The sequence below is a fragment of the Cucurbita pepo genome, chromosome LG09 (assembly GCF_002806865.2).
Source record: "Cucurbita pepo subsp. pepo cultivar mu-cu-16 chromosome LG09, ASM280686v2, whole genome shotgun sequence".
NCBI classification, from domain to species: Eukaryota; Viridiplantae; Streptophyta; class Magnoliopsida; order Cucurbitales; family Cucurbitaceae; genus Cucurbita; species Cucurbita pepo.
In genome coordinates, this window is record NC_036646.1 from 4,066,526 (window position 1) to 4,081,472 (window position 14,947).

At 35.9% G+C, this 14,947-nt stretch overlaps 1 protein-coding gene and 1 long non-coding RNA gene across 2 annotated transcripts; both read left to right on the forward strand.

Moving 5' to 3' along the window:
• Positions 1-5,227: 5,227 nt before the first annotated feature.
• On the forward strand, positions 5,228-11,052 carry LOC111802621. Its single transcript, XR_002816272.1, has 3 exons — positions 5,228-6,785; positions 6,870-6,916; positions 10,753-11,052. It is a non-coding gene; the product is annotated as an uncharacterized LOC111802621 (long non-coding RNA).
• A 326-nt stretch (positions 11,053-11,378) lies between these two features.
• Positions 11,379-14,947, forward strand: LOC111801560 (cytochrome P450 78A5-like). Its single transcript, XM_023685588.1, has 2 exons — positions 11,379-14,031; positions 14,128-14,947. The coding sequence occupies exons 1-2, from the start codon at positions 13,114-13,116 to the stop codon at positions 14,725-14,727; spliced, it is 1,518 nt and encodes a 505-aa protein (XP_023541356.1). The 5' UTR covers positions 11,379-13,113; the 3' UTR covers positions 14,728-14,947.

Genomic DNA, 14,947 nt, shown 5'->3' on the forward strand with positions numbered 1-14,947 from the left:
ATCTTAGTATAATTTCATCTGTCGTTTAAATTATAATTTTAAATTTATTTTATGAAAGTATTTCATACGCCTTTAACATAGTTTGAGCAAACTTTTAGTCACATCAAAGAAGCCCCATTATGCAATATAAAAGATATCAAGGGACCTAAAAGTAAATATTCTTTCTAAGAAGCATAATATTTCTTTTCAATCAAAATTTTTCTAAATAGTTTCATGTAAAGATATAAAGAAAAAGCAATAAGAGAATAAGAATCATTTTGCATGATAACATGATAATCTATTTTATCACATAAATATTTTTTAATATAACCATTAATAAATATAATTATACTTTCTTCTTACGGAATTAGTTTGTTTTTAAAAGAATAATAACAAATATTTATTATATATTGATATAAAAAAGTCAATTTTAAAAGGAAAAAACAGAATTATAAAATTATTTATTTATCAATTATATATATATATATATATTAAGGAAATATGATTGTTCTGAAATTAGACACGTGTAAATAACTTGTATTTGTATCGATATAGTGTATCGGCCTTTGGCTTGTAATCCTTGAAGATTTTATTGAAAGGTTGAAATTTTTGTGTAATAGCCAAAATAATAATAATAATAATAATAATAATAAATAAATAAAGTAATGAATAAATAAAATTAATAATAATAATAAATTAGGTTAAAAAAATAATAAATAAATAAACAAAGGAGAGAAACTAACCCTTTTCCGGTACTAGTCATTTCCCCCGATTATCTCTCCTCAATCTATCACTTACACCTGAATGTCACGGCAAAAAGAAAAATATCAGATCCCTTCCCCCAACTATCTCTCCTCAATTCATCCCTTAAAAGTCTACAAAAGAAACAGAAAAAACAATCTTAGATTTACTTCAAGAAAAAATGAGTGACATTTATTGGTTGAGATTCACGGGAGATTTATTTGAAGATAGATTTTATAAGTAAGGTATATATTAAATCTTCATTTTCTTTTATACTGTTTCTTTTTTTTAAAAAAAAATCACAACCCATTATAGTTAGATCTTCATCAAATCCTTATTACAATGGTTTAGCTTTGAGTTAGAAACTGAAATGTCAATCATTTATACGAATTCTAGTAAATCATGTTAGATTAGTAATATTAGATTAAATTTATATCAGTAGCCAAATAAATAGATTAAAAATAAAATGGCCAACAAAATTTGTAAACAAAAGGAAACACTGAGATAAAGAAAGATAAAATGGCCAATAAAATTTGTGAACAAAAGGAAACACGTAGATAAAGAAAGATTTGGAATATGTGTGAACAAAATTAAAAGGCAACAGAGTAAATACAGATAAAGAAAAAAAAAGATTCGGGAATTAAAAAACTTAAACTAAATATGGAGAGAAAAATAAATACACAGGAAGCACAAAATAACTTAAATAACTCTATCAACTTTTTTATACCAGAGTAACTATAGAAAATAAGATTTTTAATGAAAATATAATTATAGATATATAGCATTTCAAGACTTTTAACAATGGATGAACGCTATATTAGAGAAATAATTTTATAGAGTTCAAACTTGAAACTGATATCATGGGCTCATATAGGTTGACTTGGATTTTAAGGGACAGAATCGAACTTTCATTAAGGATATATTCGTGACAACAACTTAAGCTAACCAAGTAAGTGGTCTTACTATCAGCACAGTTATATTTGATGTTGACACGTGCCTGTGATTCTGCACGTGTCATATATACTGATATGTGTGAATTATCTGTGAATCGATATGCTTATGTTATGTTATAATATGTTAATTGTATGATAATAATTGTGGTACGATGTGTTCAAGGATATGTTTGAAATAGGATACGAGAAGGATGCACAACGAAATGTAACGATAGGAGTAAGATACGTTCATGAAATGTTAAGGTTAGGTTACATACCGGAGTGCTATGGACAGGAGAGATTGATGAAAGAATATGGTTAGGATATGGGTAGAAAGGGATAGGTTTGTGATAGATTGATAGAACGATAGCGTTACGATACATTCCTGTGATGATATGACTAAGGTACGTTCACGTAACGATATGACTGTAATAGGTATAAGAACGTTAAGACTATGATAAGTTAGGGAACGATATGACCTCGAAGTGTTTACGATATGACATGTTTATGATACGATATATTGTAATGTGATGTGTTATATTTAGATTGTTTTGTGTAAGCATTGAGGTAATGGTTGTATGAATTGCATGTTATGAAATGACATGTTAAAAGCATGGAGCGTTATGTTATGTTTTCTAAATTGTATGTATACAGTATATTATGAATGACATGATATCACGATAAATGAAATGAAATGTAACCCCGTTAGGATTATGTATGATACATAGACTGAAAAATGAGAAATGACATGTTAAGCATGAAAGATGATAGCGATGTTATATTCATTAATGATAAAAGTAGAAATATTGGGGACCTCATGCATTATGTGTGCTCATGCATTTGGGGGATACCCCTCCATCACGAGGGTACGACGCGTACATCCAATGGTAGGACAACGATTGTTATGTTTTGCATAGCGCTGCCGTGACGGTTACTAATTCTAACGGGTGTCCGGCCTAAGGATCTCCCAAAGTATGCTTGCCTGACAAGGAAAGTGGCCCAGCGATGTGCGAACTGACTGGTGAGCCCATACTCGCATGTATGGGCTGTGTGTAGAGTATATGGTACACGTCCAAATTACCCGTTAGGACAGCACGGTAGGAAAATAGATTGAAAGGATAAGTCCTGTCAATGCATTCGCATGTTCTTGTATTTAACCCAATAGTGGGGTGATTTACTGAATATTTCTTTAAATACTCAAGCCATGTGCTACTACATTTTTCAGTTAAGGCAAGGTATTCTTGTACGGCTGACGACGACATCGCAACTCGAGACCATGACACATGCATAGGATAGTGGTATTTATTTTCTTAGACTTAGGCTAGAATAGGATGTTTTTAACTTAAATGCTTATTTATTTTATTTAGTCTTTTGTTGTGTTGTTTTAAAGATGTTTTCGAAACACGCAAGTCCATGACTGTGTTTTAAGATAAGGATATGTTTTATGGAATTTAAATGAAATATTCTGCATTCAATGTTTAGGATATGTATACAGTAGCGACCTTAAATTAAGTAGAAAATTTTGGGTCGTTACATTTTGTGTTTCAAATGTCTTCAACACTCTAGGAATGGTTTAAGAAGATCGCAACATCAGCCTTGTCCCTACCCTACACTCAATGGGCTTCAGAGTTTTGTTAAGTTTTTTTAATCGTGTTTAGATGTTTTGGTATTTTACTAGGTTGTTAGGAGTGTCTAAGCGAATTAAATCTCATCTCTCATTTTCAAGACGTTCGAGGTTAGCTCCTTAGGCTAAACCAAACTCTAGGTGCACACAGGTCTACACTTCTGATTGTTCACGATCCCGGGGTGCAAGGTTTACTGAAAACATATTGAACAAGGCCAACATGTAAACCACACTAGTTGTAACGCTCTAATCTTAACTGAGTTCTCTTGTGCATGCTTTGCTAGGGAGATATTTTTATCGATCACCTAAGCTTGTAACACATAATTTCAAAATTTATATTAGTCATATCTGGGAGCTGAGGAGATCTACTGGGTTCTTAAGGCAGCTAGGTGGCTTAATGTGGACTTCTGATTCTAGGTTGCTCTGTTCTGACACATTGAGTCGTCCTTAGTCTAGGAGCACTAGGATCTAGGCTCTCTAACCATCACTCACGATCCTAAGGTGCTCAATCTACTAGAGGCGTTCTGACCTATGTAATCATCTAGCCAACTTAACTCTAACGCCCTAGCTCTGTATGTGGAGAACACACGATCAAACACCTAGAGCTAACACATACCATATCATGCACACAGACAAGCCAACAAGCTCAACGGGGAGATAACCTCCATCAATCACCCATCGCACAGATCATAATAACTCATCCTTCTTTCTAATACAGCGGAAAGCACACGAAACCAACATTCCTCACAAATCTTATCATAGGGGCATTTTGGTAATTTCTTACCTCATGCATAACATACTCATCCATGTTGGACAACATATATTAAACAATAATTGGACAACATATATTAAACAATAATTTAAGGTCTCCACTTATTTTTAGAAATAATTAAGTTTATTTTTTTAATTATTTTATTTGCACAATAATACGTAGATAACTTATAAATAGAGATGTTCATTTAATCGGCAAGGTTGAAGATGGGCTTCGAACACGCTTAGAATCTCGGAGAGAATGGAGAATGAGTGGAGAGATGATAGAGAATTACCACTCAAATCTCGTAAAAATAAATAAATGAAAATTTTCGAAGAAATGAGTATTGAAATAGAAGGTAAGGACAGGCATGAGAACAATTTTTCTATCCTCGACCCGTTCCATGAACATACTGCTCGGAAGACGACTAATCAAAGGAATTGGGTCACATTTTATTCATTCACGTGGGGTGAAAATTTGCCACTCGTTTGGCGATGCCGGACTTTCTCGCTAAGTCGAATTGCTTGACTAGATCTCGGAGGCATACAATTTTGCTTTTGATTCGAGGCAGGAAAAAACATTGACCCGCGAACCTGCCTAAAAAGTGAGGCGAAGACCTACGCTTCTACTTAGGAAAGTTTACTTTTCGAGCGGAATTAGACTCAATACCATAGATTTTGAAGTGGCTAGATCAATCAAAAAACTTAGCGAGTAGTCTCGTCTGACCTGGAGTCACGTCGAGACCATCGTCTTTGGGGACAATGTTCAAAGGGTCAACATAAGATTCCTCCCTCGCTCACAAAGAGGAGGCATGCGAGCTGAGGACGAGACACGGTACCGAGGGTGAATCAACCACCGTAGTGTCACGACAACAGATGCCGAGGACTCAATTTTAAATCATCCATGCGACAGTGCGCATGGGAGACCAACATGTGCCTCCATAGGTGAACCTACAGTAGGATCATTATCGATGCCTAAACATCACACGACCTATGAACGTGGTTCCAAACTTTTTGTGTTCGGGGGAGCATTCGTGCCCCCTCCGATGCCTAAACCAAACCCGACGCAAGTCGTGCTAAAGAGTTCAAACGAGTAAGCTTGCCCCTTGCCCCGATCTCAATGTACGAGGGGCAAAGCATTGTTGTCGTATTATTCGATTAAAAGCTACAGAGGAAAAGACTTCCATGACATTGTAAGTTCACCCGCAACGCCGAGTCTGAGAGAATATCCGTACTCTCATTTGATTTGCAGACGGCGTGGGATGATGAGCGCGAGGGATGAGGAATCAGAGAACTACGGAGATTGTTCGGCGCTGCTCACACATTTCCTTCGCCGTCTCTGGTAATGCTTCTCTCAACGCTTCTTCTCTATTTGCCTGTTCTTAGACGCATTTGAATTAGCTTTCTTTAGGAATTACTGCAAGTTTCAGTCAGATGCAGGCCATACAAACTCACTTGATATGGTGATTTAGCCTGTAAAAGACTTGCGGTTAGTATCATTTTTCTCAGCCTCCGCAGGAGTGAATTAGAAAAGGAAAAACGAGGTAGAATAGGGAAAGATCTGGTCGGGTACTATTTTTCTATGTTGTTCAGTGATATAATGGCTGATTTAGTGGGAATAGTTTCAAGTTTAAGCTTAAATTTGAACCTGATCATGTGATGTGTGGAACGCCAACTTGGATTGGCAAGGGAATCACTTGCATTTGCTTCAAGCTGAACGGAAATTATGACCGATTTCGTTCTACCTGACTCCTGCACAAATTAATCACGTTCTGTACGAACAAGACGCTTCCTCCATATGGATACTTTTCAAATTTTCAAATAGTTTTGGTAATGATTCTTGTCATCTATGTATGTACTGTCTTTTTAACTTGATGAAAATCGTTGTATGGCTGATTGCCTCAGAATAACATTTGCATTTTTGATCTCAGGAAGATAGGTTAAGAACATTAAAGCACCGATCAAGAACAGACCGACAAGTTTCCATATATTTTCAAATTTCATGCCTAAGTTTAGTGCTTAGACGATTCTCAAAGCACAGAAACTTTATTTCATATGTGGAGTAACTTCTCAACCATCAATAACGTTTGCTTCTAATGTCACTGTACAACAATCTTTATGTTATTAGTTGTATGTGCACACCTTGCTTTTTAGGATGCTTATTATGAAATTTTCACCAAGGACAGGATGCTCTAAGAGCTCTGTGGTATGCTGCTTATCCTGATCAAGAGCTTCAGGCGTGGTATCAGATCAATGGAAAGAAATGGGATGGCAGGGAAGAAACCCATCGACTGATTTTAGGTCGTCAATTTGCTGCATGAGTTGAGGGCTCCTTTCATTGCTCTGAAAAGCTTTTACCTAATCCAAAGGATCTGGATTTATCTCTTTGGAGAATCTGCTGTTCTTAAGATCCTAAACTTCATTTGATACCTGACATAAATTTTCAGATTCTTTTCACCTGAATGGGCCAACAAATTTATGAAATTAAGTTCAAAACTCCCAATAGATGACCGAGTATAGCATGCTATTATGCCTTTACTAATCCTTGTTGCCTTTTTTATTGTTTCAAACATCTTTCCAACGTCTGTTAAGAAAACAAGGAAGAAACCCAGCTGCTTAGGAATACCACTTTGCTTTTGCTGGTGTAAATATCACATTTATGATCATGCAAATGCTCGATCTAGATGGTTGTGAGTTGAAAATCCATTTCTGCGTAGTGACAGTTCACCAATGGAGCTTCATTGCTTAATATTTTCTAAGTAGAGCACTGCCGTTTTGATATTTTATAGAAACTTGTATATTTTTTGAAAGAGAACTAAGGCAGCTCACCTTTTCAAATGCAGCAAACCAAGGACTTCTATCAGATCAGTGTTCCTTCAGATGTTGTCAGGTACATATCTAAACTTAATCCAGGAACATATCAAATATGAAGTTGTGCATGAATGCAAGAAACACAATTTTCTGATAACAGAGAATAATTTCATGTTGGAATGCCTAAGCTACGTGATGTTCTTTGTACCATTACAAATTTATCAGTACAGGTAGGTGATTCAATGTTGTGGCATTGTTCGTGTAGATACTATTATGGATTTTAGTACTGGGAAATAGGATCTGAAGAAATTAGTTTTATAATTGCTTCTACATTTCACTTCCCCTCACGATCACAAGTTCATTCTTCAGCACGAGAATGGACCAATATTTTCCTATTGTTGAGAAGTTTGATTCAAATCTGAAGATTTCTTGCTTGATTTTCTATGGTTAACAATTATTATTTTGCCAACATAAATATCTCATTGGTTAAATTAGTATTCCTACCTATTTTCTTTAAGATGTGAGATGCTATATTACAAAATGGCAATTATTGTCATTTTAATTTGGTGTAAATCCTATTTTGGTTTCAAAGTTTATTCTATTTTGGTTCTCAAATTTTCAAAATATTCATTTTGGTCGTTAGAACTTTTAGATTTATTCTCTGTTGGTCCGTGAGCTTTTAAAATGTTTTCAAAAAAGATAGGTTTGAGTATGTATACATGTTAATATAAACATAATTTCAAGTCATATGAGTCAGGAACAAGTATTTGACAAGTCGAGATTAGATGGAAAGATAATACGGTTATGACTAAAATAAACATTTTGAAAGTTTGACCAAAATGGAATGAACTTGAAAGTTTACTAACTAAAATAGTATTTAACCCATCTAAAATTTTCCAAATTTTGAATCTTATTAAAAAAGTTAAAAAATTATTTTGATTAAAGTACTTTTGAACTTATTTTATTTTAGTCATTAAACTTAGTTTGAATTTAATTTTTGCCCAACTTGACAGCAAAAAAAAAAAACAGTAATAATATATCTCCATTTAAGAAAAGATACGATATGAATATCATTTGAACATTTGTAGAGGAAAGATTAATATATATATATATATATATATATATATATATATATATATATATATATATATAGTTAACCATAGACCAATTTAAAGATTTAGTCAAAGTATATGAACTAAAATATCACCAAAAAAAAAAAAAAAACAATAGGTCTGAGCATCTACTTTTAAACGCTTTTTTTTCTCCTAAAGGCTAAAGATATTTATTAAATAAAAATTTGAAGGGCATGCGGTTTCAAGTGCTTTTGTTACTGTGTACAAAGTAAAGCTTCTTTTGTCTCTTTTCCCTCTCTACTTTTTTCTTCTTGAATAATCCTGATGGTAGTCAATTAGCTGGAGGCTGTACTTGAATAGGATGCACTACTTTCTGTTTATATTTTTTCTGGTGGGAGTTCGTCTGCAACTTACTTCCTGTCCTGCTAGTGATTTAAACTGTGATGATTGGTTCTAGTTTTGTTGTGTCCCCGCTCCTTTATGTGCCTATTATGAACAAGATTTTGCCTTAGATCCTTGCAAAAATTACTCTGTTCCTAGCAATGTGGGGTTATTGCTGCATATCCTGCAAGGAAAGATTTGATTTCAATATCTGCCGGATTCTTTTTGTGCGATTATGATTTGAAAACATATTGTTTGTCATAGATTCCTTCATTTGAAGACTTGGTGTATAATTAACTGAACGTTATTCTTATTCCTAAGATTGCTTCTGATTACTTTACATATACGATTTGAGAAAAAAAAACAGTTCCATATGCTTCAAAATGCATACCTTTTGGGCGTATCTAGATGCATGATTAGAGATTTAATAAAGAAAAAGTGGTAAAGAGAAACTTATTGGCTATTAAGCAGTGGCCATTAAGCTTGCACTACATGAAATAAGTTCTGGATTAAGCAACCTTTTTAATTTATTAAATACTTTGTTTCTTTATTCTGGGTGGCCCCGTACATATGGCTGCCACTTTTTGATGTTCTTATCCTAAGAAAGCAACATTTTTCCACAACAGTTCTTAATTTGACTGTATTTTACATTATACGAAGGTAGAGGAACTTTATCACTCGCCCAACCATGCATGTTCTTATCATAGCTAGCCTTTAGCCTTTCCCTATACAGCAGGATTAGGTTGTCTGGTGAGTTTAAGTTTAGTTAAAGGCTGGTGTGTTGGTTGGGGATGTTGAGGATTATTGAGAAGAGTAGTCTCGCATTGGCTAATTAAGAGGAAGATCATGAAAACACTATCTCCATTTGTACGAGGCCTTTTGGAGAAACTAAAAGCAAATCCATGAAAGTTTATGCTTAAAGTAGACAATATTATACCATTATGGAGGTTTGTGGTTTCTAACATGGTATCAGAGTCATGTCCTTAACTTAGTCATCTCAATAGAATCCTCAAGTGTCGAACAAAGAAGTTGTGAATCTCGAAAGTGTAGTCAAATGTGACTCAAGTGTCGAACAAATGGTATATTTTGTTCGAGGGCTCCAGAGAAGGACTAATCTCGCTTAAGGGGAGACTGTTTGAGAGGTCTAGAGAAAGAGACCTCAATGGAGGCTCTATAGTGTACTTTGTTCAAGGGGAAAATTGTTAAGGATTATTGAGAGAAGCAGTCTCACACTGGCTAATTAAAGATCATGAGAACACTATTTTCATTAGTATGAGGTCTTTTAGAGAAACTGAAAGCGAATCCATAAGTGCTTATGCTCAAAGTGGACAATATCATACTATCACGAAGGTTCGTGGTTTCTAATAGAAGACACCTTGATATTAGTAGTGTCGATGGCCACCTTGGTATTAGTGGTGCCGATGAAGAAGATCTTGAACACACCTTGCTACTAGTGGAAAGAAGCCTCATGGGAAGAAAGCAACAGATAACAGTCACGGGGGGTGGTCCAGCGACTGGGTTAGTGGATATAAAAAAGATTAGAATAGGGATATTATTCAAATGTAAAAGCTAGCCAGCATTCCGAATTCTGTTGCAGGGGGAAAATTCTTGATTCCTGTTAGTCGAGTTCTAATTGGTGGTCTTTGTCCCAAAATTATAATCACCAGCCTGGGAAAACCACAGGTCATTTAGCACGCCAGCGAATATGCGAGTAAGTGGGAGATTTTATATTCCCTGCTTTGAGCAAAGTAGAATCGTCATCCTCCCAAATTGAGAGATCCATTTTATATTATACAACCCAAGTAGAGGAAGCCACGCGTCTTGTTTGGCACATCCCAAGCTTGTACATATATTGGTATTGGAGCTCTTTTGTTGTAATAATATGATATGCAGTGTGGATCATAGGCCCCAATAATGGGGGGATGCTTTGTGGATGGACTGCTGGCGATTATAATATAGTGGGTGCTCCTGTCGGCTAGACTCTTCTTTTGTGCTGATTTATATGTATTACTTATATGAGTGAGTGGGGTAAAAAGGGGCACTGCCACACAACATTTGTACGAGATGATGTAGTAACTGTGGGGCAGGGTGGCATCAAGCGGTGACATAATCATATGGATTTGACGGTTATTAGTGAATTGGCCCTTGTAAAATATATTGAACCTCAGCCCTTCACTGCTAACTTATCTTATGCTCTTCTCATTAGTATTGAATCCTGCACTAATGGATGTCATTGTGGTTCCACCAAATGAGTTGCTGTTATATACGTCGCTCGTACCTCTAATTTTTTAGTTGAGAGTATATATTGTATCTGGTCAGCGTGGGATCTATGAACGTAAGTATTCTAATTGCTCGTTGCCTATTTTAAGTGAAAGTGGACTTTCCATTAGTTATTGGTCGAATTCTCTCATTTTCATGATATTATCTTCCTACTAATATTAATTTTTCTTGTTTTAAATAGATGAAAGATCATTGGAGCCGTCATCGGCCCTTTATATCAGGCAGCCATACACCAATCCATGTGCACAGAGGTACGAATCCTAGACATTTATTAATATATATAGAGATTTAGAGAAGTCACCATAACTCGTGAATGAGAGGGCATGTACTAAAAAGTTCTCCACTATTAATTATTATTATTATTTGTTCTACAAATTTATTACCATAGTACATATTCAAAAATATAGTTCAACTTATTAAAACATTAGACATTTAAATTGTTAGAAACCACAACTCTGTGTAATGATATGATTTTGTCTACTTTGAGAATAAGTTCTCATGGCTTTACTTTTGATTTTCCCAAAATACTTCATACCAATGGAGATATATTCCTTACTTATAAACTCATGATCAACCCCTTAATTAGCCGATATGAGACTTTTCTCCCAACAATCCTCCCCTCGAACAAAGTACGTTATAAAGCTTCTCCTGAAGCCTATGAAATCCTCGAACAACCTCCCCTTAATTGAGATTCGACTCCTTCTCTAGAGCCCTCAAACAAAATACATTTTTTCTTCAACACTTAGAGGCACTTTTGACTACACTTTCAAGGCTCACAATTTCTTTGTTCAACATTTGAAAATTTTATTGACATTGCTAAGTTAAGGGCATGACTTTGATACCATGTTAGAAACCACGACTCCCCACAATCGTATAATATTGTCAATTTTAAACATAAGCTCTCATGACTTTATTTTTTGTTTCTCCATAAAACCTCATACCCATGAAGATACATTCCTTACTAATCCACGATCAACCCCTAAATTAGCCGATGTGAGACTCTTCTCCTAACAATCCTCAACATAATTCTCCAACGATTCATTCCTATAAATGTTATTAATTCCTTTAATAATAAAATTATCTTCAAGTTGGTGAGGCAAATAATCTTTCTTGCAAGAATTAGAAATGACCGTTTGGTTTACAAAGTGAACTAACTCGTCAGCTTAACAATAAGAATGGAGGGCAGATGTTTTGTCCAGAAGAACCCAAAAAAAAAAAAAACATTATGATGTGTAGCTTTACAACCTGTCCTTTCACTTTATTTTCAACTTGTGAATAATATTTCATGTGTATCCCAAATAAGTATAATAAATTACTTGTTTTACTGTTCATTATTGTGTTATATATGTGTATTATTATGAACTTATTAAAGAAATATTATCAAGGACTTAAAAGTATCAATCCAACCTAACTAATGAAGCTACATGAATCCTCTAATCATGAACCCGAGATTAGAAAACCAATTAAATAGATGTTTTCTGTCTACTATTGTTCTGCTCATTTTTGTTCATGTACTTTTAAAACATCCATTTGGATCGTTGTAATTTTAAAAAGTAACCATTTTGGTACAATAGTTTCATTTTATACCTTTATTTTAGTCGTGCTTTTAAAAAGTCACAATTTTAGTGGGTAATTTTCATTTTTTTTATCATAATTTTAGGATAATTTACTTGCTAAGTTTGTATTACAAGATCTTTTTAGTTTAAATTTTTTTACGAAATTAATTAATTTTTGAAAGTGGGTGGACAAAATGAATGTTTTTAAAAAGGAAGTGGATGCCAAAATAAGTGCCACGTATTTGATTAACAAGATGCTTCTCCTGATGTCAGCCAGACAATTCTCCAAATTTTTTAAACCTTTTTTTTTTTTCTTTTCTTTTGGAATTATTATACCATTAAAATCCAATGCAAAATTAGGTAAATTCTGGGTTTTCCAAAAACCGGCATCCTTTGAACTGTTTTCCCTTTTGCCTTGGCTGTATGAAATGGTGTTATGTCTCCACTCACATTCCTGCTTTTTCCACAATATCAGCTCCCTTTTTTCCTTTTTTCTTTTCAATATAATAAAATTTCATGTTTTTTTTTAAAGCTTTTGTTCCATATCGAGAATATTCTATGAAGATTTTAACACTAACCAATTGAATTGAATTGCTTGTGATGATTTCACTTTCGATCTCGTTAGTTACTCTTCACTGACCTTAGTTACAATATTATGTTTGTTCTGTATAAGTTGAATCTCGTTACATGTTTGAAGGGTAATTTTTAGATAGTTCTCAATTCTAAGCATATTAGCTCGTTTTCTTGTTATGCGAAAGTTGGTTCTTACTTAGGATTGAGAAAATGATTGCAAGCTCATATTTGAAGCAAAAAGAAAGGCAAATCTATGCCCAAAAGCTTAACTATGGTTAGGTGAGTAGTAACTGCAGGCTTAACCAGGATTAGTTCCCACGTACTATATAAACCACTCTCCACCTAAATCCCCATGCACTCCAAGTTTCCAACACATTGTCTTGCTATCCACAAACCTCTCTACTTCAAAACAAATGAAGCTTCTTATTCTTGCCACCCTCACAATAAGCTCACTCCTCTTCCCTTTCACCTTCCTCAATTTCCTCTTTTGCTCTATCCTCGCCCTCTCTCTCAGCTTCTGGCTCATCCCCGGTGGGTTTGCATGGCGCAACCATCACCGCTCCTCAGCCAACCTTCCCGGCCCCTCTGGCTGGCCGTTACTCGGAACGCTCCCGCAAATGGGGCCACTCGCTCACCGAAATCTCGCTGCCATTGCACACTCCTTCAAAGCCACTCGTCTCATGTCCTTCAGCTTAGGTACCACTAGAGCCATCATAAGTAGTCACCCCGACACGGCCAAGCAGATCCTCTGTAGCTCAGCTTTCTCCGACCGCCCCGTCAAGCAATCAGCTCGACTCATGATGTTCGAGCGAGCCATCGGTTTCGCTCCCAATGGAGTCTATTGGCGTAATCTTCGACGAATCGCTGCAAACCACATGTTTTCCCCACGAAGAATCTCCGACCTAGAAGGGCTCAGAAGAGAGGTCGGCGTTGAAATGACGGAGGAGATGTCAAGAAATATGGCCATTGACGGGGTAGTGAGAGTAAGAGAAGTCCTCCAAAAGCATACGCTGAAGAACGTAATAGAGAGCGTGTTTGGAAGTGATTTTAAAACGAAAAGAAAGAATCAACTTAGTGAAATGGTGAGAGAAGGGTATGAATTGATAGCTATGTTCAATTGGGAAGATCATTTTCCGGTCAGTTTCTTGGATTTTGGTGGAGTGAAAAGGAAGTGCCATGAATTGGCGGGCAGGGTTAGTGTAGCAGTCGGGCAGATTATTGAAGAGAGAAAAAGAGACAAAAATGAGGCGAAAAATGACTTTCTTAGTGCTTTGCTTACTTTACCAAAGGAGGAGCAGCTGAGTGATTCAGACATGGTGGCTGTTCTATGGGTAACATATTTATCACTCTATACTGAAATAAATATCGTATTATACCATATATTATAATTTTAAGGTAAAGTATTTTTTCATTAATATATGATGCAGGAAATGATATTTCGTGGAACCGATACGATTGCCATACTCTTAGAATGGATCATGGGCAGGATGATATTACACCCAGAAATCCAAGCCAAAGCTCGAGAGGAGATCGACACGTGTGTAGGTTCCAACAGGCACGTGCGTGATTCCGACATTCCCAACCTTCCTTACCTCCAAGCCATAGTAAAGGAAGTTCTCCGTTTACACCCTCCAGGTCCATTACTGTCGTGGGCCCGTCTGGCAATCCATGATGTCCACGTGGACAAGGTCTTAATCCCAGCTGGCACCACGGCAATGGTCAACATGTGGGCCATAGCTCACGACCCTTCCATATGGAAAGACCCATGGACATTCCGGCCAGAGCGGTTCATTGAAGACGACATGTCGATTATGGGTTCGGATTTGAGGCTGGCGCCGTTCGGGGCTGGGCGGAGGGCGTGCCCAGGTAGGGCGTTGGGTTTAGCCACTGTGCATCTATGGTTAGCCACTTTCCTGCAACGGTTCGAATGGGTTCCGTGCTCGACAAAGCCGGTTAATTTGTCGGAATGTTTGAAGCTGTCCCTTGAAATGAAGAAAGCTTTGGAGTGTTGTGTGGTTAGTCGGTGAATTTCTGTAGTAAAAAATGGAAAATATGTGCAGTGGGTTTGGAGTTGAAGAGGTTATTTTGGCGGTTAAAAAATATTTTTACGGCGACGAAAACCTCATGGAAAGTAGATTATTTGTGGTGTAAATTGCTTAATAACTGTGTTTTTATAGTAAGAAATAAGGCCCACGAAGATGCCAAGTTGTAATCATCAAGTGTTTGTTGAATTGTGAAATAGATATG